Below are 25645 nucleotides of genomic sequence, written 5' to 3'. Positions count from 1 at the left end.
TTCTTATTTTGTACAATGCGATCCAGTTTTGCGCTTACACCAGCTGTCTTATTTTTTACCTGAAAGTAATGACCCTGTCATTGCACGTGTTGTTTAGATCAACCCGTGGTTTCGCTATCTTATGAACACGTTGCCTTGAGTCGGTATGGACTTTGGAAACCGTTATGGATTAGCAGTTCCCAAGCCGGTGTATAGATTCCGGCGTATTCCCACGATGAGGTGTATAGAGTTTCATTATTGTATTAGTGTATTTATAGTACCGCATTTGTAGATAAACCTCCATTTGAACGATTTGGCTTCCAGGGTTTTGTGAGTAACTCAACATGGTCCAACTGGAAATAGTCTATACCGACAGATTCTGGAACAGCAACACTGCTTCCAGCAACCAACAATGATTGTGTTCCTTGAATTGAAACCTAACTTTGTCTCTGTGGACCAACAGGGACTATGGCAGTGTCTATGGAGCAAAGGTGTCCCCCATGAATTCCTGACCCTACTTAAGGCCAACTCCCGCGGCCGTGTGAAGGTTTACGGGCAGCTCTCGCCTGAGTTCATCAGATCAAGTGCTGTCAGACGGGACTGTGGTCTTTCAACTTTCTTCTTCAACTTCGTCATTGGTACGACTATAGATGTAATTATGTATGCGGGGTCGAAATGCTCCCGGGGCATCCGCTCACAGACAGTGACTACGCAGACGACATAGCTCTTCTGGGATCTGACCCGTGGTAATGCGAACAATATTAAATAATCTAAATAATTCCGCCTCACGGTTTGGTATGCACCTCACACCCTAGCCTCATGCTTGCGTATGAACCGACTGACGTAGTAGATAATAAGTTTGTTTACCTGAGCAGCTGTATCAGTCCAGGTGGTCTCGCGAAAGATGATATTTCAGTCCTGATCGAGAGGACCAGAACAGCTATTGTGACGTAGACGCGACATCAGCTTATCAGTTAAATATCAAGTTTACAATGCTGCGGTGCGCTCCATATCAACATACGGAAGCTGAGCGCCGAGGATGTCAGTGTTTGACCTTAGGTGTCTTCGAAGCATTGCGAGGTAAAGTTTTTGGGATTTTCCAGAGGGGCTCTAGCCAAAGCCAACGACTCAGCAGTCTGGCGCACTTGGTTGCAAACTGCTACCCTGGCCTGAAGGGGCACAGACACTAAGGAACAGCTACCTAGCTGTTGGTGTTGCTACGCGGAGTGGATGTGTTTGGAGCTGCACCCGACTTGGGTAAATTATTATGTTTTTCAACTGCACTGGATAACTCGCCGGCGGTCACGGTCGACCGTTAGGCGGCTGGGGTTTGAGAATCTTGAGTTGTGTTTCCTCGACAGAAAGGCAGCACCGCTGCTTCCATAGAGATGCTGGGAAGAAACACCTAGCTGTTCTCAAATTCCTGTCAAAGCAAACAGTACGGTTTTACCAACAGACTGCTGTGGAGTATGATTTCTGTGTCACTGTTCTTCGTTCGACTGCTTCCCGCTGACCTAATTTATAAGGATCATTGCACCACCGAAGCCCAGACACCACGACAAGGTGATCGATTTTCCGCGCGTATTGAGATTTAAACCCGATGAGAGAGTCTGCAGTCGACTGGTATCTGACGACAAGTATTCGCTGACCCAGTAAGTTACTGAAAACGAGGACCACATATCGTGGGAAATCGAAATCAATCGCTTTGCGCAACAAAAGCAACCAATAGCTCGCTGATTTGGCCTCATGAAGTCAAACATGACAAAGCCAACAGTCATTTTGGTCGTTGGCTTGTTCGCTGAGCTGGGCAATTTGATTGCCCATCAACCCTACCAGGGCTACCAACATTTTCCTCTATAGAAAACAGTCATTTTCGCTGGTTGTTGGAAGTAGTTGTAGTAACAGTATTTTCCTCAGCTTAGTTCTCGGTCTGAGCCTCCCAGGCTAGCGTTCACGTCAAAACAACCATCAAAGGTGCACAAGGTTTATTAATGCCCAAAACGAATTCAGGAACAGTTGTACAGCGCTTCGTATATATAGCGTAGGCGGTTACAACTTTCTGGAATTTCTGACGCGTTCTGGATGTGACATTGGCAACCGGCATTTGGCCAACACTGGGTCATGATTGGCTGTTGGGTCCAGATTGTGGACCAATCAGATCTCGTCTTGCTGCCGGACCGGCAGGCGTCCCGAATTCTTGGCCAGTCTCATGCGGACTAGGCCTATCGGCCATAGCCGCGCCTGAAGACGTGCGGTATAGCGGGATCCGTGTGGATTCCTGCCTAACAGTAGTCATCAACGAAAAGTGTTTTCACCTGTTCAGAGAGGAACAACAGCCTCCTCTACCAGGGTATCTAAACAAAGACAACGGAGTCGACTTATCAAGGCTGGTTATCGGTGTGAAGGGTGATGACAATCCGAGTCAGTCGCTCAGAATTGCGTTTGAGCGGCGAGAAGTTGTAACGCTTTGGATTTCGCCCGTGTATCTGTTATCCAAACTTGTTCATTGTTTTATAAGCATTGGGCTGACAAGCGAGAGGACGATAGATCAAGCAGAACACAGAGTGGATAGTACGAAAAGGAAGGCATCCGAAAAAGTCAGATTTCGGAAAAAATGATAAACGGACTAGCGGATCCACGAGAAGCTATCTTTCCAAATAATCAGTTGCGTTAGAGGCGAACAAATTATTTAAACACGACCAATAGCAGGGAGAAGTTTACAAAACACTCGCCAAGCTCGGTGAAAAGATCAATAACTAGCGGGTGCAAACAAGCCACCAATATGTCAATACACCGGAGACCATCGCTGCTACTAGATGTTTGTCCCAACCTATTCCTCAGAGTCTCACAGACTCTTATGGTTGGGGTTCATCAGAATCCGACAGCAAAGTCAACAAGGAGCCCTCCGACTGGGTTACAGCCCTTTAGTATGCTATATATGAACGGTGGGATTCTCCTGTTCTATACAGTCCACCTTGAACAGAAGCTCGAAAAAATTCGCTGAAGAAGTCCACTACACATCAATCGACTATCAAACGGGAACTACTGACTAACCGGACAATAGCAGCTGTGGTGAACACCAACAACGGTCGCGGGCCATTGGTCCATCGAGTGATCAGCAAGGGGAGGACCACTTGTAGCGGCACGAGAAGCATTTGGAGGAAGGCCAAGTGTTCCTTGGAAACGCCGTGCTCGATCATTTTCAATGTGGTGACGGAATCACAGGCCGCAAAGCAAAACTGTATTGAAGTGGAATTGAAGAAATAAGAGAGGTAGGTGCATAGAGTGCGTGATGGAACAGAACCAGTACACAGTTGGATTAGTCCATGAACAATACGCTTAGCAAAGCGATCACAGCGCATGAACGCACGAATTCTGCCTGATTACTAGAAGTCTCGGTTAATAGCCTTTAGTTTCGCCAGGGAACCTTCTCCACGGAACTTTCTCTAAGCCACCTGATTTGAAGTCCTGTGGTCAGTCAAGATTGAATTTCATTTGAAGTGTATACCCAACAGCCTGATTTCACTTACGACGAAAACATACTGATTTGATGTGGATCAGTTGGCCGCTGATCTGCTGGTCGATCTCGGCTAACAGATCAACAGTCACCTGATCTGGAACCAATTTATACACTCCTACGGCTGAACACCCAATAGAATAGAATGAGTCCTGCAGCTGTTTGAAGAATCGCCCGTATTCGACTATGCTCGAAAAACATCGTCCCTCCGCCCGGTGTTCCTGTTTACAGGATTTGCTCGATATCAGAAGGATCGAAAAAATCGTCCCTAATAAGACCACTCAGTTGCATGCCCAAATAGCAGATCTCTCGCAAGAGGCTGTCAAAAGGCGAAGGTGACCACAACGTAGGTATGTAGGGAAGGGGTGTGTAAATTCCAGCTTTCTAATCTTCCCAAGGCAATTAAAAACAGCTGAGGCACACTTAACGAACAGAATGGTTCGACCAGAAAACCAAGGAGTCTATGCCTACTGATAGCTGAACCATACAGGCACCGCAGACACAAATAACACAGCCGTAGCTCCTCTTCGGTGGTACTGGAAGGAAGCACGAGAGATGAGATACTGTCAGATCACCCAAGTCTAGACAGGAGCAGTTGAGATGCAGAGGTTGGGTTGGAACTACGGACATCTTGTAAACTCACACCTTAACCACTGAGCTATCTCGAGGTCAAAATTACAAACAACAAAACACTAACCTTGACAATCAGAAGCAATGCGATGTAAGTGAGGACTGGTTTGAGCCATAGTACACCAATTGTGACACGATATGTGTCACACAAGGACAGACCGTGATTGGATGACTCCTCAGCGGGGGCAGCAGCTGGATCGCCTTGGTTGAACGATGGATCTTCCGGCGAAACTTCGATGACGCTTCCGGACCGACTGTTCGCCCAACAATTCTGATTGTTAATTCTCATTGCTCTCTGACTATCCGCAGCTTGATCGAATACAATGTCTTCGTTTTCCACTTCGACGTCGGTGATGTCAGTAACATCTTCATCACCGACCATTGTTTCTGGACTGCGACCACGATGTCGGGGACGTAATGACATACCAGTGGTCTTGAGTCGCTGAACGGCCGATGTGTTACGCAGCCTCGTTGACACTCCATTGAGGCACTTTTGAAGCGGCCTGGCTGCCTCTGTTTCGTGTTTGAATAAGGCGACCAGTGTGGTCAAAACCATGAAGGAAATGCCCCAGAAGTATAGGAAACCTGTAAGAAGCCAAAACAAGCCAAGGGAGAGGGGGAGCTCGAAATTACACTTTCAGCTGAGGGAACAGTGAGATTCAATAGTACGTCAGGCTACAGCCATTCATAGCTCACGCAAAAGTTGAAAGATGGTTGCTAATCCCTATGGAACGGCATTTGACACCATCCCAAGACCAGGTTGTAGAAGATGTAAAGTGTCGAAGAAACAAAACAAAGAACTAGTCCCGATTTTCGTATCAAGGAATAGGTCACTCTCCAGAGCCGAACTTCAGAGAAGCGGGCTGCTTGCTCATCCGACAAATCAGTAAATCAGTGTAAATCAGTAGTATATGCGGTACACTGTCGACCGGCCAGTTACATCATCCTTTCATCACTCAGTAAGTGATTCTTGCTTGAACGTGAGGTACCTTTACGCGCACCATTGCTGGTCAGTTTGCTCACGAGGGAATAGATCATCTTCATGTTCTACTTAATAACACTTAATAAGCGTTATTCACTGGGAATTATCCTATCATTGTAAGTTAGTTGAACAATAGTGAACAATAGGTGCTCAAAACTGATGTCACGTTGTGATTGCTGGTCACGAATCAAGTAGCTTTTGATCTGTTTGTTGCACAATTGGCCATTGGCCTGTGAGAGTTTCGCTCGTCACGGACAAACCATTAGTGCACTGCGCGTATTCAGCTCCACTTACCTCCGATTATATAGTTTCTATACCGTACGTGATATCTTCAGACGTTATTGACCAGTTGGATGGCGGCCTTATAGTAATCTTATTAGCCCTTTAATATACGTGTTGCGCTGTGCTCTGTAGTCCTCGCATCCAGCTGGTATGTTAGACAGCTCCTCCAGGAGACTTAGTCCCCCCTCCGAATAGTCCATTTGCAATTTGTGTGGTCCAACGGTAAGTTTCCCTTGTATTTAATGTGCTCTTTGGGCATTTTCTATATATTGCGGTTGTCCTTTTTCAATTTGTGGTGAGTTCTACTGTGGTTGGCGAGTCGCACCTAGCTATTCGATGCAGTTGTTCCTCCTACAGTGGACGATTTCTTTGCGTTCTTGCATTCTCTGTCAAATCGTTCTCCATCCCTTGTCTAATTTGGTCCTTCGGCTTATCCTTTGTTTGTCCCGGTGGATTTCGGGGCACCTGTTCCTTCTCCGCACTTCGTTTCTGGCTCCTTGCCCAGTTCAGAGCTTTGCAGTTCTGGAGTTCTTTTGTCCCCAATGCTTGATATATTGAATCAATTTCAACATAATTATTGTTCACCATCGGCGTGGAGTACCACGCTACCACAAATATATCTTTTCTTTGTCAGTATTCCGATTGAAGTCGTCGCATTCCTAGTATTCACTTAAAGAGGCGGGCAAAAATCAATACTGTTTTAGCAGCAAGTTTGTGTTTGTGAAGGACTCCTTCCTGTTTGCCCCATGCAATGTCTCTTAAACTTTGCAGGGAATCTTGTATATCACGCTTGCACCATCAAAACGTAAAATGAAAACGGGACACAGTGATAAGAACCGATATGATGTGCAAGATTTCATGTAAAATATGTGCATCCACACGAGGTCCTGCCACAATTTGTGTGTAGATATTGTAGAAAGATGATCGTTCAGCTGTAGCACCCTTTCGGTGCCTAGCTGCCATGCAACCCGAAGGAAGCACGAGGTCTGGGATACAGCCAGGTTGCCCAAGCCTAGACAGGGGAAGTCGAGAGGCAGAGGTTGGGTTCGAACCACGGACCTTCCGGTCAGTAAATTCGCGCCCTAACCACTTCGGCTATCTGACTTCCTGTAGATGTTGTAACTAACTGCTCCAGTGCCTTAGTGTCGGGAAAAGACTCGCCAACAAGGAACTCTTTTCAACCTTGATCCAAGCTGTCCGATCGGTGTTGGGCGAACACCCATCATCGTCGACCGCTGCTAAATTGGTTGGCTGCTTGAACGTCCAATCAAAAGCCGGGTTTTGTGGCCTGGACACTTGATGGCTTCCCTACTGCGATTTTCGCGGGACTTGAAGGTTTCGGTCGGTTTCGGGCCCCCGTGACAGTAGGGAAATTTGTCTTTCAGATCAGACCACGTGAAGCGATAGCTGGAATTACCAGGTAGGAGAACTAGCCCACCAAACGGTTGTTCCTCATGCAAGCCAGGTGAGTGAGTGAGCGAATGTAGATCGGCACGGAGCAACAACATAGGAGCATCAGCCTGCCCCAAACTGATTCTAGGACGGTAATCACAGGAAAACTTTAATCCCGGGACGCATTCATACTAGTTCCTTGAAGGGAACTACTTACAAGGTTGGTGAAGACTCCTCGGCAGCCCACCTCGTGAGTAGTCTCCTTCGAGAAAATATACTGCGACATATCGAAACATGAGGCGCTTTTTGTGCAGCATATTCAGATAATAGCAATAAACGATAGATTCAGTTGGGATTCAGTTTAGTCTCCCTTGAAAACCAAATTGTTTTCAGCTGGAACATGAGGTTGAGGGAAACTCGGGGACCGTGCTCATCTGACGAGCCTCAAAAAGGGCGAATGTCGTACCGAATGAAGCATGAAGCGAAACCTGTGCAGCATATTCAGTCGAAGATTACCATAAACGATAGATTCAATTGGGATTCATGTTTATCCTGCGATATGGAAGGTAAAACTGATTACATATTATTTTTGTAACGCATTACTCATAAGATTGCTGAAAACGCCTCGACAGCCCACGACCGGTTTTGCCCTTCTTGGAGCTCATCAGGTAGGCGCAGTGCCCTGGAAACATCAAAACCGAGAGATTCGGCTGGGTTTCAGGTGAGTCTCTCGAAAAACCAAATTAGTTTGCAAATGAGTGTATTTCGCTGATCACACATGGGTTGGTATTATCTACATTTCCAAAGAATTTACATGATTAAACAAATGCCATCATCCTGATACGTACCAGCGAAAGTACTGAATGCGTTATCCGTCTAAACTCCCAAATTCATTTCACAATGATTATCAATTTCGGTCTCACGTAGGAACACTGTTGGTCTTGGTATCTACTCAATGCACTGTGACAGAAACTCCTGTGATATAGGGCTGCAAAGCGAAACCAGATAATCGTCAGAAGCGAATCATACTGTACTCACACATTAACCCTCAGATCAATTAGTTGACAACTGCAGCAGATGTCAACGGCAGTGTTCGATCCGAGGTAAACTGAACTGCACTTCGAAGGAGCAGTAGTTCCAGCTTGTCTGCAGTCCTTCTTAGACTACTTCTGCCTCGTTTTTCTCAATTGCATTCATTCTATTCTGACCATATTGATCCGGTTCTTTGTGATGGTTGAATCGATTTCGGCACCAAGCAATCTAGCCTCCAGACTGTTTAGCCTTTCAATTTCAGACAATGTCGGATTTGACCAACTTTGACCAAATCCAACATGATGCGACAGACCTCGGCGCTAGACATGTGACCACGCGACTCACATCCGGCCAGTTTGTTTTGTTTGTTATCCTGATGTCAGTTGAGGAGGCCGAAGTTACCAGACAGTAACGTCATCAACATTCTGCTGAAAACTTGAAGATAATCCAAGAAGCGCTATCCTTGGTTGATATCCGCAAATATCACATGTATTATTTGACAGAAAACTGTCGTACAGGCTTCCACACACTATACTTCAAGATGAGGTGACACAGGAAGTCCGTGGAATGGCTTGAGTTTGTGGTTTGATGGTGGCCATTTCGAGCTATTTGGACAAGGTGTCAAAAGATTCTCAGCGAAATCAGGGCAGGGTTTTTAGGATTTTCCTTAGTAAGTTTATTTTTTGGTTAGAATATGAAGTCCGCGGGAAGTAGGACAGCTAAGTGCAATCAAATACGAGAAATCACCTATTCTCTGAGAATACTAAGAAATCACACGTCATTGACCGCGGTTGTTGTAAATTCTTCACCCAACATATCGCTGACGAAGTTAAACCAGGTAGCAATTTCCAACTGTCCCCAGGGAAGCTAAATTATCGTTTTGTTGTGGTAGAGATTCACCTCAGGAACTTGTTTTCCGTGGTGTGAGTTGTGACAGACCAGCCAAAACGTCACCGAAAGTGGTCGGACAACGCAATGTACACCATCCTAAGGTCAACTGGCGCGTAGCATTCACGTGCGTGCGTGCGTGCGTGCGTGCGTGCGTGCGTGCGTGCGTGCGTGCGTGTGATCGCATCCAATCACATTACGGTTTCGGTGTGACACGGATGATTCGTGGCCATGAAGACGATGAAATGATCCAAACGATCAGCGCAGGCTAATACTGTCTGTGAACAGTTGTTAGCTGGCCATTCTTCAAGTGCAAAAGATTTGGTGTTTGTGTGTGTGTACCAGCCGTTTGCTTGATTTCGTGAAAGTTATCAAACAGAAGCGCTCGCGACAATTCATTTCACATTTCAATTTCATATATTTCCTTCAATTCATATTACGATGAAAAGAATGAAAGCAAAAGGAACTTAGTGTGAGCCTACTACAATAAGTCCGGGCACGTCTGCCAACAACTCTCCATTTTAACTGGAGCAAACACTTCATACATTCAATACAGTTCCCCATCCGCTGTTTGAACAATCTGGTGCGACTGTACGGTGGTTCTCATCTCCGCAACCTCAGTCATTGGGCACTAGTGGCTAACTCAACTTTAGTGAGACGTAACACACTACCCGTAAGGTTGCTGAAAACTACTCGGCAGTCCACGAATGGTTTCACCTTTGCCGGTGGGGGGGCACTCCCTAAGTCGCTGTTCTACCTGAACTAAGATTGCACTAAATTTAACAAATACACTCAATTGCATACAATTTGGTCTGGAGAAGAACGTCATAGACGAAAGATTTATCTGAGTCTCCCGGGGAAACCAAATTGGTATGCAAACGAGGATAAGTTATTGCCTAAGACGTGCTCCAACAGAGCAATGAAAACAATGATCACTGTTGGCAATTAAAAAATACGGTCACTTCATTCTAGCCATTCGCTGTGTCGTCCCTAATAGGCACATAAGCCACGAAGTGACACAATGGGTGATCCAGTGTACTTATCGGCTGAGTCGAAACCACCTCAGTTAGAAATTGAAGTAATCTGGTGAACAAGTGTATCAGATGCGCTCAAGGGAAATGCTCTGAAGTAAACATCGATTGGTGGATATGGGCTGGAGACGTGAGGTGTTTACATTGTCCCTTCGATCCCGGAGTTTGTTTAGTCGAGCAGAAACTACAGTACAAAAATTCCGTAACTGGAAAACTGTTTCCTTGGAGGAATGGTTTTCTGCAGGGGGGTGAGTACTGTATCTTAGAAAAAACATTGCGGACTTACCGGAGAATGTGATGAACCCCTGGTCAGTTACCGGTTTTCCGCGTATAAAGCTGTTGGCTATGTGAGGAGATTCCAGAAACAGAAACAGCACAAATGCGACCATATAGCCTAGTATTTGCCCAACAGAATTGCACGTCGATGCCCAGCCCAAGTTCTGCCTGTTGAAAAGAGAGGAAGTAATTTTCATCATTCGGCTCAACACTGAGAAAACGAGTACCTGGGCCACTAATAATACGCCAATTCCACACATACTTCCTTAGTTTCAAGAGTAAACACTCGTGTTGAACGGAAATAAATGTGTCACGAAGCGCTGAAACAGGCGTATCAGATGAACAGGTATTGATTTCAGGTGTACTATGAAATGGGCTTCCGGTTTCGCATCTCAACAGGAAACAGACTTTCGACTCATATCCGGGCTTCACTTCATTGGCTTGTAATCAACTGACCACATTCCGTGTAATGAATCTTTTCATACCCACATACAAGATGGAAAGGGTTGGAAAATACGAAAAGCGGTGAAACAGATCAGCGTCACCGAAGACAGATTCCTCCAGGAGTTACAATGTCATCACACATCTAATGAAGTGAAGTACAACCCGAAGTTTGTCGCGAAGAGCCGATGAGAATTATCCAATCCCTCTAGAAATGGACTAATTATCAGAATGAGCCAACAAGTCAGGTCGATTGAATCGCACTATTCTAAGAAACCAGACCGAAAACAGTTCACGAGTAGACACAAAAAGCAGTCTATATCAGTGGCTGAACTTACTGACCGAAAGTGCCGTGGTTCGAACCCAACCCTGGCATCTGGACTGCCTAGCCTTAGGCAACCTGGCAATATATCAGCCACAGTCCTGTCCCCTCTACCCGTACGGAACGAATGCGTTATCCGCCTAGAGACCTCACAGCAATATATCGCTGGAATTACTAGCAACTTTCCCTAGGGGTATAGTTGGCCAGTGACATGCCGCTCGAACGCGAGGTCTCCTCGGTCAATGACCGAAATTGGTTATAACGCGGTGACCAAATTACTGATCCTGTGATTCACTTTACTGCCAATTTTGGGTGACAGTTAAAAGTAGGGTATTGAGACTGTCAACCAGAACAGCTAAAATCCAAAAATGTGTCTCAAGAGTTTTGAAAACATGTCAATAAGCTATAAACCGCGTACAACAGGCACAATGGTTTGAGATGCTAGAGTTTCGATCACCACGAAGTTGCCCAGGTAAATAAATTTATCTACCACATCGATAGCCTCATCTGCAAGCATGAAACTTGGGTTTGATCCCACTCAGTCTTGCAGATTTGAAGAGCATACCAAACCGTCCAGCAGAGTTATGTAGGTTATGTAAAGTATGGAGACGTGAAGACAGCCAGAAGGTAAGCGGCTACCAGCCGCAAAAGAAGAACTCAAAACACTGACCGCCTGCGGAATGCATGTAACAATGTTGGACACGACGCAAACGCACGTGTAGTCTGCTTGACTTTTCAAGGCACCCATATTCCTCATTCCCACTGTTGCAACCACCCACTCCCGTTACTGGCGGCCGGTACAACGATTTCAGAGCTCCACCAATTGATTTTTCAGAGTTCGCCCTGACGAAGTTGTCCGTCTTTGACAACGAACATGATAGATACTAGCAATAAAATCGATAACACAATGGCCATGTGAGCGAGACACGACGCATTCCCAGTCATTTCCTTAGACAGTTTTATGACCTATCGGTTTATTAGATATGTACAAGGATTAGAACCTTACAATGCAGTCATTGATCACTTTGGAATCGATATATACCAATCTACCATCTTCTCCTGCGAGAGTGCACAAGTTTCCAACATAGGCTCGAAGGAATGGATTGTGTGCCCCATATTTGGGTTTCGCTAGTTACTCTCTTGCACCACAAACATTTCTCGCCGAACTCCAATTTTCCGAAAGTATATGCTTCCATTCTGCCCAGACCACATTGTAAAACTGAGATCCGGTAGGCTAGGCCGCTTCGCAATATCTCCTATAGACAAACCAATTGCAGCTATTAGAATAGCATGTCAGTCGAAAAGAAGGCCTATCTATTTCCCAGGTCCATTCCTCGGGATCCTCTGCTGGCATAATGAACCACTCAGTTGGAAGTAGCGACGATTTCTCTCCTATGAACACGATGAGCATTCCCTAATTTAGGGAGTAATGCCACATCGCTAGGTTTCATTGCGATGTAAATAGCTAAATAGAATCGTTCAGCTGTATCACCCTTTCGGTGCCTAACTGCCATGCCACCAGGTTGCACGAGGGCTGGGATACTGCCAGGTTGCCCAAGCCTAGACAGGGGAAGTCGAGAGGCAGAGGTCGGGTTCGAACCACGGACCTTCCGGTCAGTAATTTCGCGCTCTAACCCCTTGGGCCATCTCGCCGCTAAGTGTTCAATTTAGGTCTCTAATAACCATTTGATGCTTCTGTCCACAAAGGCCGAAACAGATGAACAAACAAAAGGCCGGTATTGCCTACAAATGCGTACACACAAATGCAGATATGGTATTTTGGTTTGGCTAATAATCAGCCACAAAATCAGGCGCAGAAATGACCACCCGGTCACAAAGATTTAGGAGAAAGTGAATTTGTCTAGACAGGGTACAACAGGATTTTAGCCGCTTCACAATATACAGTGAAAATACAGCACGCTTATCAACCAGATCACAAGACGGAGTCGATAATGAAAATTTGGTAAGAAGATACACTACTTAATAACGCAATTTCCCTTTGAAAAGAATTTTGTCAAGTAGTGAGACTACGTTTGATGTCCTTATTCGGTTCAATGGGGAGATTTCAGGTTCCTACAGAAATCATGGTCGTCCCCTATCGAAAAGTTTTCACTGTGCTGTGAGATATGGCTATGCCAGAGTTAGCGACTAAGTAACCTACAGGAAACACACAAGCTAACAATTAATAGAGTGAGAAAGAAAGCGGCAAATGGAAGCCACGAAATAGATCGAATCGACTAGTCTCAATGTGCCAAGTCAATTAACTAGAGTTATGTGCTCTATCCGGGTCGACCAAGCAATCGTGTGATCGGTCGAATCTGGGCCCGCCTGATAAGTCCCAATAAAGAAGAGGGACCTCGTATAGCTGCGCCTTTAAAAATCCGACCTGATCCCCACGATGGGCGTGCGCTTAAATTCTACGCTTGGTAACTATCAGGTCTTCCATGGGGAGTAATGGATAAGATACTTCATAGTGGTCTATTTTCTGATCAGATCAATCCGTCCAACCTATTGCCACTGCTATAGTGATGATAAACAATAGTGGGGAAGAGTGAATCCGTATTCACATAGCTTACTTCGAAAGCATGGTGATGGCCCAACCATCCACAGCAATATCTTGAGTTGCCGCAAGTAGTGTCAAACCAAAGAATGCCACGGTCAAGCTGTAGATATTTACAGGGTGGGTTACGGCAAGTGGGCCCCAGGACTTGCCCTCTTCGCGTCCGAGCCACCTGTCCACATTGCTAGCAAGAACCAGTAGATCTACACCGATCGCATACTGAACCGGTATGAGCCAGGATTTCCGCCTTCCAAAACGGGTGCTGTAGATCGCGTCGACTAGAGGGGCCCAGAGCAACTTCAAGGAAAATGGCCATGTGACCAAGGAGAACGTGGCTTGAGTCTGATAGCTTGCAGTGTTTGGATCGGATTGGAGTATATAAGGTACAGCTGCTGACAAGCCCAAAGGGATTCCCTGAACGGGGAGACGGGAAAGAGGGAGAAAAACGACGGGTAAAATGAGAATTCGCATTGCAATACCCAGAGAAGCCATCCCGAGGAAACAGTGCTACCGTTATGATGGTATTCCTACCAAACAATGTACTGATGACAGAGACCTGTCGCAAACAAACTTTTTACCAATATGCTGCTATGGTGGGAAACCAAGCTTTTCAAAGTAAGACAGCGATGAAATTATTAAGAGTAGGTATTGCGTGGCCAATGGTGTCAATTCTACATCACCACCACTGACAGCAACACCAGATGGGAACACCGGTGCCTCACTGCCGTACAAGCATGTCAATCATTTAATCTAAAGCCTTGTAGTATAAAGCAAGAAATGGGAAAGAGAGGGGATCTGGGACAGACCTATCACAAACACCCGAGGCTTCTAAGCCTCCAGCACACAGTCAGACAATCTGAAGAGAAGCTGACAGTATAGAAGCCACTGACACCGGTTAGTCGCCACATCCTTCAGTGTCTCAAGCTAAGCACAGATAGGGTCACGTAGACCCCAACCTGCAAGGTGAACAGATGAACCCAAACTTCTCACAACATCCTTCATCCCCTTCCGGCACGCAAAATTCTGTCGACCCCTAATTTCTCGCTGGTCCCAATCAGGCACGGAAAACAGCGCTCTTCTCGGCGTGCATAATACAGGGTCTAACCAACTTAGCTTGCAGTACCGGATGCATCCTTTGAGTGGAGTGTTTCAACAAAGCTCCGTTTCTTGATCATCACGTTCCAATTTGCTGGTTCCAGCTGATTCTACTCATAGTTTTGAGATAGGAGTGGTCAAAGACCCGATAATGTCTCACTGTCATCCCGAAGTAACCAGGTCTCGCAACCGTACAAATATACATATCGAACTGTAATCTAACACACGTATTCTTTGAGACCCGGTGCGGTGCTTTTTGATGCCACAAGTGATGCTAATCGGGAGAAGCATTTATGACTTTTGAGACTCGAATGTTGACTTCGTCCGTCACACCATCGTCAGAGGGTGTTCAAACTCAGAGATACACATGGTGTTTCACAGCCCCCAGTGTCACTCCTTGAATTCTTAGAGGCCGTTTAAACTGTATGCCCTATAGCATGACTGCATTTTGTGGGTGCTAAACGTGCCGAAGGACTGGGTAACCTTGACTAAATTTTCCACTAATGCTTTCACTTCTCTCTCTAAAGATGATAAAAATGTTGTCAACATATTTCACTTCGGCCGGGTAACGAAACTAATAATAAATAAACGGTCAGCTAAAACACCTTTTCGGTGCCTAGCTGTCATGCCACCCGAAGGGAGCACGAGGTGAGATTTTATCAGGTTTGTCAAGCCTAGACAGGAGCGATGGAGCCGCCGAGGAAGGGTTTAAACCGCGAACCTTCTGGTCGGCAATTCTGCGCCTTAACTGCTGAGCTATCTCGACCTTGACGAGGTTCTTAGTAGGAAAGATCTGGACACCGGGTTTCCAGAATTCGCTTCAGTACTTAAACAAAAATGGAGAAAGTGGACATGCCTATCGGACACACCACTGCTTGTATGGAATCTTTTGGGCAGCCCTCTATACGCCCATGCGCCTACAAGTAGGTGAAAACAAACAGTGCTTGACATTCATGAACTTCTGGGAAATGCCTTGCTGCACAAGTGTTGAGAAGAATGAACCGGCCAACAGAATCGAACGAAATCCTGAAGTCAAGGAACACCAAGGTTTTGTGGCGCTTATGCGCATGTCGTGGCTCTAACACTTAGCGGAGTGTGAAGATGTGGTCCACACAGACCCCTCCTGATCGGTATCCTGCTTACTGTTCTCGGATCCTTTCTTGACAGGCCTTCGTAGGACGACATATAGTAAGCAGCGGAGAGTTCCGTTGTGGTTGGGTCGAGGCAATCCCACTATGTCTGCCCATTCATTGCGATCATCCTTTTTGATGGTGTCTTTAGTTTGTGTATCTGTCATCCGGCACTGAACAAGTTTTCAGCTTATAATTTTTAATTGAACGCAAGGCCCCTGAATAATGCAACGATCCGACGCACCAACGCTCTCTCTCACGCGCATACGCACATTCTCTCTCTTGATCTTCACACACTGGAGACAACGTTCATGTGAGACCTGAGGATATTTTTACCACAAGACAGCTTAATGAATGAAGGCAACGGCAACTACCAGCAAAACCCCCTTAATTCTGTGGCGCACCACCGGTACATCCGACGGACGCCCACAAACGCAGTGTACATGGGGCGCGATGGTGAATAGGTGGTCCAATAACGGTATCCAAACTGAAAAACAACTAAAAGCTGCTGGAACCAGAAAGTTGTGCGACCAATTCAGTCTGTGGTCGCCAAACCTTTATCAAAGATGCGAACCTACTATGAAGTCTCTTCTGTGGCATACAAAATGTCGTGTAATAGCCTCACTACCGTATACCGAACACTGACTGGCCAAGATCATCCATATCGCCAACTGTTTCATCCCGTGAACCATACTAACTCGAAGCTAAAGTTCCAGTTGCTGCTGGACTCCAATTGAGCATGCACTACCAGACTGTGTAGGGGGTAAGTTTGTTCAATTCTCGATCTGTTCACCACGCCCAATCCCGGGGGAGCTCGTATATGGCTTAAGCCGTGTCACCGCTGTAGTTTGGATATCCGGAAGTGGCGGTGTGTTTGAAATCTCAGCCTATGGTTGCGACACATGTGAAGGTACACAGGTACATCCAGTGACAGTGACCATGCCTACCCCTCTGGTTCACTTATTTGAACGAAAAGGTGATGCGTTCGTCCTGAGATCCTGAACTTTATGGCCTGGAGTGAGGCCTCCATAGGTTCCATAATATGCAAACAAGACCCAGTGGAAAGAAACGTTCCGGATAGTGTTGGAAGTGTAGATGAAGTATCATCCCAGTTGCTAACCTTTTAACTTGTTCGAGGACTGCTGGCTTACCTACTGTGCATGGCTTTCCCAGTGTTTGCCCCTAGTGCGACGTACCAAAGATGTATCCGAAAGTAGGTTGAAATCAAGATTCTAATGGTGAGTCATAGACGTGCCCAAGCTCTGCATAGCCACTGGTCCCCACAGGAGGCGGTGTGTCACCCTCATCCACCGGCTTTTGTGTCCCGGTAAAAATTAGACCCAGGAGAAATTAGTGCTTTTGACCACTGGTGTGCTGATGATTTGAGCCAGCTTACTGTTCAAGGCGACGTCTCTGAAAACGGCCTCCATGGCAGAAGGCCTGGAATGGAAGAGAAGGATCTTCGGCTCCTCAATACATGTAACTAGATTCCAGAGAAGTCAGATCCAAGTTGTGACCGTACTTGGTTGGTTTCGGTGAAGTGTGGCAACCTGTACAACAGTCGATCTGCATTTGTGTTGCAGCATCTCCGCTAGAAACCTTAATCGTGACAAGACCCAGCCGATAAGATGGACCGGCATTTGCGTAGGCGGGACGCTACCGTCATGAAACCCGGTAACATTATAACTTCCAATATCGTCCTGTGCATCGAGACTGCTTGAAAGTTTCCGACGGTTAAGTCATGTGACTTGTTCTGGGGGGCTTTCCTGCAGAGATACGAACGTTCCGACACTGGAGGATCTCCTTGCTCAGAGTATAGAGAATTTGGTTCCAGCCGGATCGCTCCAGAAGGCGCAGCAGATTATTCAGTTACACACACACACACCGTTCTTATGGTTCGAGCGTGAGCTCTGTTATTTCTCGGGTGGGCTACACCGCCATAAGAATTCCCGAAGAGTGGATAATTCAACGTAAGAAAAGGGTTATTACTCAATTTGCGAATTCTGCACTATCTGAACTATCGCCGAAGGGGGAGCGGTTCCGACTATCCAGGAATGTTATATTGCAATGGGCAACGTTTCTGAAGTGCCTTTGACTTCCAGCTGAATTTTTCGATATTGGTAGTAAACAGTAGGATAAATAATAATAATAATAATAATCGTTCAGCTGTAGCACCCTTCCGGTGCCTAGCTGCCATGCCACCCGGAGGAAGCACGAGGGCTGAGATACTGCCAGGTTGCCCAAGCCTAGACAGGGGAAGTCGAGTGCCGAATGTCGAGTTCGAACCACGGACCTTCCGGTCGGTAAATTCGCGCTCTAACCAAATGGGCTATCTCGCCCCAACAGTAGGATAAATATATGGATGTTGCTTATGAATGACCCAGTTTATTGCCCCTGTGTAAGAAACAGTCAGTTGCCCAGCAGCCGCTCTCTTTCGTACAAAACAACCTGAAAGAAGCAATGCTAACAGTGTGTCAACTCACGTACAACCACGAATCGTCACTGTTTCTTTGTCACCTAATTGCAGCGTCAAGCGGGATTTCAATCGGGTAGAGGCCGCATCGGCCAAATCTTCAGATTCCATCAGGTGTTAGAGCAACGCCATAGGTACAGGCGACCCACAGCCTTGGTGTTTCTTTACGTTAAGGGTGCGTTTAGTTCTGTCGATCACTCATTTCTCCCGACTGTGATTGCTCAACATTGGATGCCACAGACGGTTCTGAACTTAATCCGGTCTTCAAATTCGGTTCTCTACATTCCACCCCGAAAAAGCGGTATCTGAAGAAATATCCCCTCTTCATTTTATTTAAACTTTGTCATCGCTGATATAGTGAGCCGAACGCTGGAAGGTCTTCAGAATTATAGTATCCAAATAATGGCTGATGAGAACATTGCCTACCTAGGGTACGCAGACGACATTGTCCTCGTCTTTGAAGACGAAGGCGAACGGTCTAATAAACTGAGCATCGTCGTACCATTTTTCGGTACGTGTTTTGCACCTGCAAAGTGTAGAACCATAACGTCCAGTCTCCGAGAATTCTCCGTGCAATCCAAAGAGAAGCCCTGAATTTTATGGACAGGCTTACACACCTCGGTCGTTGTACCAGTTCTGACAACAATGTGCTTGATGAAGACGGTGCACGAATCCCAGAGTCTTGAATCCAGTTTGCCAGTTTGCATCACTTGCGGCATCAAAAAAGGCAGATCATTTGGTCTCAAAGGTCGCATGCACTAGACTGCAGTGAGAGCTGTATTGTTGTGTGATAGCCTCTGCGGACAGATGATGTCGGACGCTTTCAGGTTTTTTGACCACGGACGTCTGAGAAGCGTTGCCATTATCGGATGGCGTCAACGAATATTTAACGAGCTGCTTGGAAAACGGGTATTTGGTTGTGCGGTTGATACTTCAGTCGCCAAAAACATCTAGCACTATCAAATGTAGTCACTCAGACACGTGATACATATCCCAAAACATGGGTCACCGAGGGGTGTTGTTTTCCGTGGTTCCAGAGTGGTACGAATCGTGAGGTGGATGTGTAAATTGGCAGAAGGGGATGAAAGAGATTACAGAGGGTCCAGGTGATGTGAGTGCGACTCGCCTTCCAGGATGGGGCTCTGAGCTGGACCGGAGGCGTTGCGAGAAGTCAGTTTCTTTTCAGTGTGTGACTGAGCGCTTGGAGGTGTAGGTATCTCGTAATTCTTAAGGTACGTTGGAACCAGGGCTCTCCATCATTCACTGTCCTCTCTTTTTTCATTCAAGGATTTTGAATATAATTAAACTTGTTTGATTTTAAGTTCAAATATTTAGTTAAATAAGCTTTTTGATTGTGTGGCAACGCATCAGTGTCAACACTGACGCTGTTGTCTCTGATGACAGATGATGATAGGTCACACGGTTAGAAATAGCCTCGTGCCACATCAGTTGGGTTGCCTTAAGTAAAGCACAGAGCAAGGTGGATAAGCAAGAAGCTGCTGCTGACGACATTCTTTCTTTTTCACGTATTCGTTCTTCTCCCCCTCCTCATGATAGGGGCACATCCGCATGCCCACTTCTAGACGAACAGATGAGTTCACCATCCCTTATAATTTGCTGCAATATTTAGACTAAACTAGGGTACCACGGTAGCAGACACATCGAAATCACCCTTCTAACCCAGAAGTTCAGTTCACCTGACAGTCCTTAACGTTCCAACTCTGAAATGAACTGGACAACAGGCCGCTTTTGTTTATACGCTAAACTCAATATCTGCAGACGTGTTCTGTCTCCCTGAAAGAGGAATCAAGTCCCAAGTGCCATTGTTCAGCTGAACTCACCGGCGCATCTCTGATAACACAAAGGCTGCCGCGAGTGGCTCCACCTGGACTGCTGTTGTTTCAGGCCACCGAGCTGAAGGTTGCCAGTTTGACTGGATGTCAGTGGATAGTTGCTTGTGTCCGGTTTATCTGGCAGGCTCCGTGGAAGCACGCAGCAAATCCAGCGACAATGGTCGCCTATTTATCGTATCTGCTTATGTCCCCCACATACTGAAGATCTGATAGTCCCAAAAGCAGCTCTTACAACGTTTTACACGTTTTATTACGGTGGAATAAGAAGTCTCATATTGCGTGTGACTGGGACAGACATGTGCCGCTAAGACTCACTTGTGTAAACTTCTTGAAGTAGAACCTACTGACACACTGAGGCCAGTCTAACTCAATTCAATTAACTTTATCAGCTACAAACCATTTACTAGAGATACACTGATTTCAGCTACTACAGTTTCCCTAACCGGAAAATGGGACAGAGTGGCGGATATAACTAAGTATTGGAGGCGATAGCATGATCAAGTAGAACGGGAAACTGGGCAGCTACGAATTGCGGGTGACAAATCTGATGCCGACTGCGTGACCGAACCATGTATATCAGTGTCAATAAGTTGAGTCCCAAGGTCCTCATCCAGGGAGGTGGCCGTCATCAATAAGACTGAATTTACTGGTTGGTTCCATAATATTTGATAGCCGGACCATAGACTGTCCACCTTTTGGCGGCCGCCACTAAGCGCAGGGCTAGGTGAAAAGAGCTCTGCAAAGCATATGGTCTTGCAGCATGCGGAGCACATTATCTAAGCAGCCTAACCTATGAAGCGTGAGTAACTAATCCACCATGGGGGAATTATAGTTTCTCTATAACTATCTGGCGTGTTCAACTGGTGCTAATACGATTTATGCGCTAGATTTTGGGACACCTCTGCACGTACCGGCCACGTTTCTGATTCATAAAGCAGTATGGATCGTACCACCGTAGTAAGACGTCAAACCGGCGCCGTAGGTTTCGACGACTGCAAAAGCTGCCCTGGTATTCCCGCTTCGAGAAGTAATCTGGTCTCTGGCCAGTTAACCGCAAATCATAGAACTACACGGGCCAAACTTACCTGCAGCATCGGTTAGACGGTCTGGAGTCATGGTGTTTGAATTTGATTTTACGCAGTCTTGTAGTGGCATTCTACAATTCTCTGGTGTAAAGCGCACAACAAACTGTGCGGTAGAATTATTCAGGTTATATAAACGGTTTGTATCTTTCAAGGATCTGAACCACGGCGAACAATATTATCCGCACACTCAATGTCTGGGGGAGACCGCCCCTGGAGTAAAATGTGACAGAGGGTGCGAACACTGAGACCTACAACAGGGATCAAATGTCCTTGGTTTAGTAAGGGATTATTTCGGTTTATTTTACTAGGCGAAAGCTAGGACATGGAATGATAGTTAAATGACTGGCAAATGGATTACCCGATCTAAGGCTGTCACTTTTTCGTGATGGTCTGGCCTCAGTGCTGCAATGATCCTGCGGGCCGGAACTCAATTTCACAAGGTTCGAACATGCCAGGAAAGTTAACGGGGACCACCCCGAAGAGAATAGCTAATCCCGTATTGCAACAAGCAGTGTTGCGAGGTACCTAAACGCACAGTCCTACTGTTCACTGTGATAGTAGTGTAAAGGCAGTAAAGCATTTTCTTCGGACGACCAGCATTTCCATTTTTATGGAACAAATGATTGTACCCCCCCCCCCCCCCCCCCCCGACGGAGGGGTTAAAACGTCAACCCTGAAAACCCCACGCACTGACCGGAGAACGGTTGACGGTTACTGTCAGCGCATTACTCAGTACGCTCGACGACCGAAGAGTCTCATGCTGCTGAGAAGATACCTGGTGTGTGCAACTGCGTTTGGGGCTCAGACATCTATGCCCTACTCCCTGAGTCCTCCAGTTAGGCCGGTACCCTGCAGCTAAGTGGATCAGACTGGCTGCGGAAAAGGACCCTAAAAAACACACAACCACTGTCTCACGCATCAGACTTTTGAGTCAGAGGACAGAGGAAGGGTCCGTCAACAAAACTAGAATTCTTCCAACTACCTTGTGGGCCAGACTTTTGAGTCAACGGCTCAAGATATACCTCAACCCCCCTTCGGCTCGCATAACCGGGGATTATCATTTTCCATTGCATCTCTTCGTTCGCCGGTCTGTGCTCATACTCCCACCACACCCACCGAACGATGCACTACGATAAACCAATCTGCAAGTGGCTTGACCACTGTTTCAGGTACAAAATATCGCCCATAAAAAATAACCCTCATTAATCTTCAAAGATCCTATCTACGTTGCAGCATTCAAAGCCCGTACTCTTTGTGATAATAGACAATAATGTTCCTCACTGAAACTTTGATTTTCCTACCTGTCAATGTTGTGTCTTCGAGACACGCACAAAAAACCCAACTTCAGTTGTGCACATCAAGCTGCTTAGATGTTTTATTCTTCACTCAAAGCAAAGCTCATAGTATCTACGGTGTGCGAGTTGCATTCAGCTCCAGGGCTAAGGGCGCTTTGCTGGACTGGATCCCAGTAAACAAACGTCTCTGGGCTGTGCAGTTTTTTAGCTCGATTGGGAAAACGCGGGCCTATGCTGTAAACGGTGTTTATTTGTCGTACAAGCGTACGCCCCGACAACCTGCAAGTCTGGAAAAGATCTTATCAATATCTGTCACGACTGCTTCGGTCAGCAAGAAGGACAAATATAGAAATCCTGGTGGATGATCTGAATGCCCAAGTTGGATGGCTAAGCCCCGAAGGAGCACAGTCAAGTGACAGATTTGAAATAAATACGGATAATGGGGGGCGACTGTCTGTCCCTGATCAGTACGAACCTCAAACACAAGCGTCTACAATGAGTTAGCTGGAGGCCACCAACCACAAGAGTCATGGAATCAATCTGGACTATGTGGCTATCAGTTATCGATGGAGAGTCGCAAATGAAGATGGTCGTTCCTTCTGGGGTACGCAACTGGACTCTGTTCACGTCATTGTGCCAGCCCGGTTATGATTCCCCTTTCTGTCAGCATTACGCCTGTCAAAGTGCAGCAGTTCCATTAATCAACTTCGACATGTTTCAGTAGCTCGAAGATACCGAGGTGACCTGGCTAGAAAGCCACTGGGAACGTAGTAATGCGGATAACGAAGACTGTTTGGCGGTTGAATGGAAGTGGGTTAAAGGTACCAAGCTATCGGCAGGTCTGAATAGAAAACCGACACCAGTCTACTATCAAAAACAGGAATGCAGCGTCGTACATCGCTCCTTCAACGTAACAAGGTACGAGGCCCGGATGGCCTGCATCCCGCACTCTTCAAAGGGGGTGGTGAGGTCCTGGTGGATGGTTTGACGACCGTACTTCAAAAGATTTGGAACGAAAACAGAATACCAGTGGGAAGAGGTGTCTCGATCATCATCCGACTTCAAAAATGGCACCAGAACGTCGCGCGAAAAGCATCGTGGGGTAAACTTGGTATCCGTCATATCTAAGGTGCTCTCGGTTTATGTATGTTGATCGACCACCGGGAGGGGTAGATTTGTGAGAAACAAGCTGGGTTTCGACCTAGTCGAAAAAGCATGGACCATGTCCTTACCTTGAAACAAATGGTTGAATAGAGCCACTCCTTTAAACGTCTTATGTTGGTCGTTTTTTCCTGATCTAAAATCTGCTTTCGATTCTTCTGATCGTCAGAGACTAAGGCTTTGCCTGGAGATCGAAGGTGTCTTGTAGAAATTTATAATCTCTGAGTGCTGTATGCAAATTCCTGTGGGCACGAACGAATATAAGGCAAGCTTCCGCCTGAGTTCACCACCCGTAGTGATGTAAGACGAGTCTGCTTTGTTCACTATTCCATGTAGGGAAGGAAGGGCAGCCAGGAAGCACTGTGGCTGGTGGGTCTGGCGTTCAGTAGCTCACTTAGAGTTCTCAAGCTGAATGCTTGGAGATTACTTACTACTTTTGCTGTGAAATATAGCAATGAATGTGAATTATCCATTGCGCTGCTACTGGGGGGTCTGTGATTTCTTTCCGCCAAAATAGGAGAAAATACTCTACAGCTTGCCCCCAGTAATTGAAGTTGTGTATGTAAGACTGCCTATAAGTCACAAGAGGGAGGTACGTACCTGCATCACATATAGGGCAATAAGAAGTAAAACACTAGCGACATCGCCTTTTGGACACGTGCCTCCAGCAACTGCAACTTCAGGGGGTGTGGTTGGCTTCGTTTCAACGTCCACAGACATGTTATGGGCTTTTCTTCTTCGTAAGACCATGTTCAAAAATGAAGGAAATTTCGCAAGGAAATTCCACTGAAAACGTAACACAGAACGCATACATCCAAGAGGACGCCGCACGGTCCAGTGAAGGCGGCGATATCAAATAACTTGAAAATATTGGGCTCATTCCGAAAGCATTTGAGTAAGCATTTCGTGTAGAAGCTTTCTTTAAGTGAATTTGCAATCCGAGTGTAGTTCCGGTTGGAAGAACGAGCGGAGAGCAGTCACAAATTACCACAAAGTTCGGAACATTTTCAAGGACCAGTTACGTGTACAAAATTTGCAATGAACCGAACGAGTGCAGAAGGGAGGCAACAGTCAAAATTGGCGCAGGTATACATCAGCCCTGGCGTTCATGCTACTGGTACACATAAACAAACAAATTGGACTGAGCACACTGGACAGATGTTCCATCTGCTGAGTGTGGATAGCGTAAAACCATACACTGCTTCGGAAAAGTGTAAAATGTTGGCCTGTCGGTGTCCGGCTGTATATATGGCCAAAACACAATGTGTATTGATAATAATCTGTTACTATTTCAATTTAAATTTGAATTTCTTATTTTGAATATCACAATCCATTGAATTTTCAAAATTTAATTTGAATTTTGAAATTAATTTCCATTTTTTATTTTTGAGGGGCAGTGAACTTCATACTTGCTGTGCTTTGGCTTGAGATGTGACCACGATTCTTGCTGCATCAATCTTCATTCGGATCTTAGGGTGAAATGTGATGGTGGTTTACACTGAGGGCTAATTTTCCGACGAAGCTGCTGCAGAGAGTTTTCTAATTGTAGTTGGTTAATACAGCCTGCTTTTGATCTATTTCTTCGTCCACCTTGGCCCCAAGTAGCACTATTTGCGAGGTGATAGCTGATCTCTGCCTGCAATGTCCCTAATTAAAAGGTGACTACTCCAGCAACTAAGTTAGTGGTTATTGTTCTGGTGTCAACTGATTTCCGTCTCCTCCGATAAATTATATACAACCGTCCGTTGGATTTACACACCAGGTGCATGGTGTTAGTAGATCGGCGAGCAAAACGCACAATTCCGAGGCCTCCCAATGTGCGTGTTCATTCGTTCCGGGAGGCTATATTATTAGACGCCGTTTTATCAGTGACCGGCCTAACTATGGTTGACAATAACGGAATTATCGGTGCATTTCTCGAAGCATGCGGATCAAAGATGGTGTCTGCTTTCATGCCAGGGAAGTTCGCCAATTCTCCATTCCTGTACAAAACTTTGCTGCGAAGTTCTGTGTGAGAAAAAACGAGATGTACCATTCATGTGAACGCGCCGAAGATGAACGAGCAAGTGCTGACGAATTTACCAAAGAGTGCCTACTGTATCGCACAAACGCTTGAAAATTGCTTGATACTTCGTGTTTGTCGTGGGTCTAACTGTCGGTCGATAACTGTCAAGGTTTGTTTTACATTAATTGATTTATTGATATTTTGCTATGCTATACA

At 46.1% G+C, this 25645-nt stretch overlaps 2 protein-coding genes across 2 annotated transcripts in view; one reads left to right on the top strand and one right to left on the bottom strand.

Annotated features, from left to right (window-relative positions):
* Positions 1–24488, bottom strand: part of T265_06936 (hypothetical protein) — a gene marked incomplete at both ends in the record, with an annotated part of 39328 nt that extends 14840 nt beyond the window's left edge. The window contains 5 exons of the mRNA XM_009172339.1: positions 3034–3218; positions 4194–4711; positions 10020–10177; positions 13349–13746; positions 24025–24488. Coding sequence (XP_009170603.1) covers positions 3034–3218; positions 4194–4711; positions 10020–10177; positions 13349–13746; positions 24025–24234 — 1469 coding nt within the window. The remainder of the gene's footprint in view (positions 1–3033; positions 3219–4193; positions 4712–10019; positions 10178–13348; positions 13747–24024) is intronic.
* T265_06935 (hypothetical protein) lies at positions 799–9468 on the top strand (the record flags this gene model as incomplete). The annotated part of the gene is made up of 7 exons (XM_009172338.1): positions 799–924; positions 954–1064; positions 1928–2097; positions 2138–2576; positions 6307–6508; positions 7451–7503; positions 9259–9468. The coding sequence occupies 7 exons, from the start codon at positions 799–801 to the stop codon at positions 9466–9468; spliced, it is 1311 nt and encodes a 436-aa protein (XP_009170602.1).
* Positions 24489–25645: the final 1157 nt, after the last annotated feature.

Source organism: Opisthorchis viverrini, assembly GCF_000715545.1.
Source record: "Opisthorchis viverrini unplaced genomic scaffold opera_v5_152, whole genome shotgun sequence".
Taxonomy (NCBI): Eukaryota; Metazoa; Platyhelminthes; class Trematoda; order Opisthorchiida; family Opisthorchiidae; genus Opisthorchis; species Opisthorchis viverrini.
The sequence above is the reverse complement of the archived record's forward strand: the minus strand, read 5'-3'. Positions and strand labels throughout refer to the sequence as shown.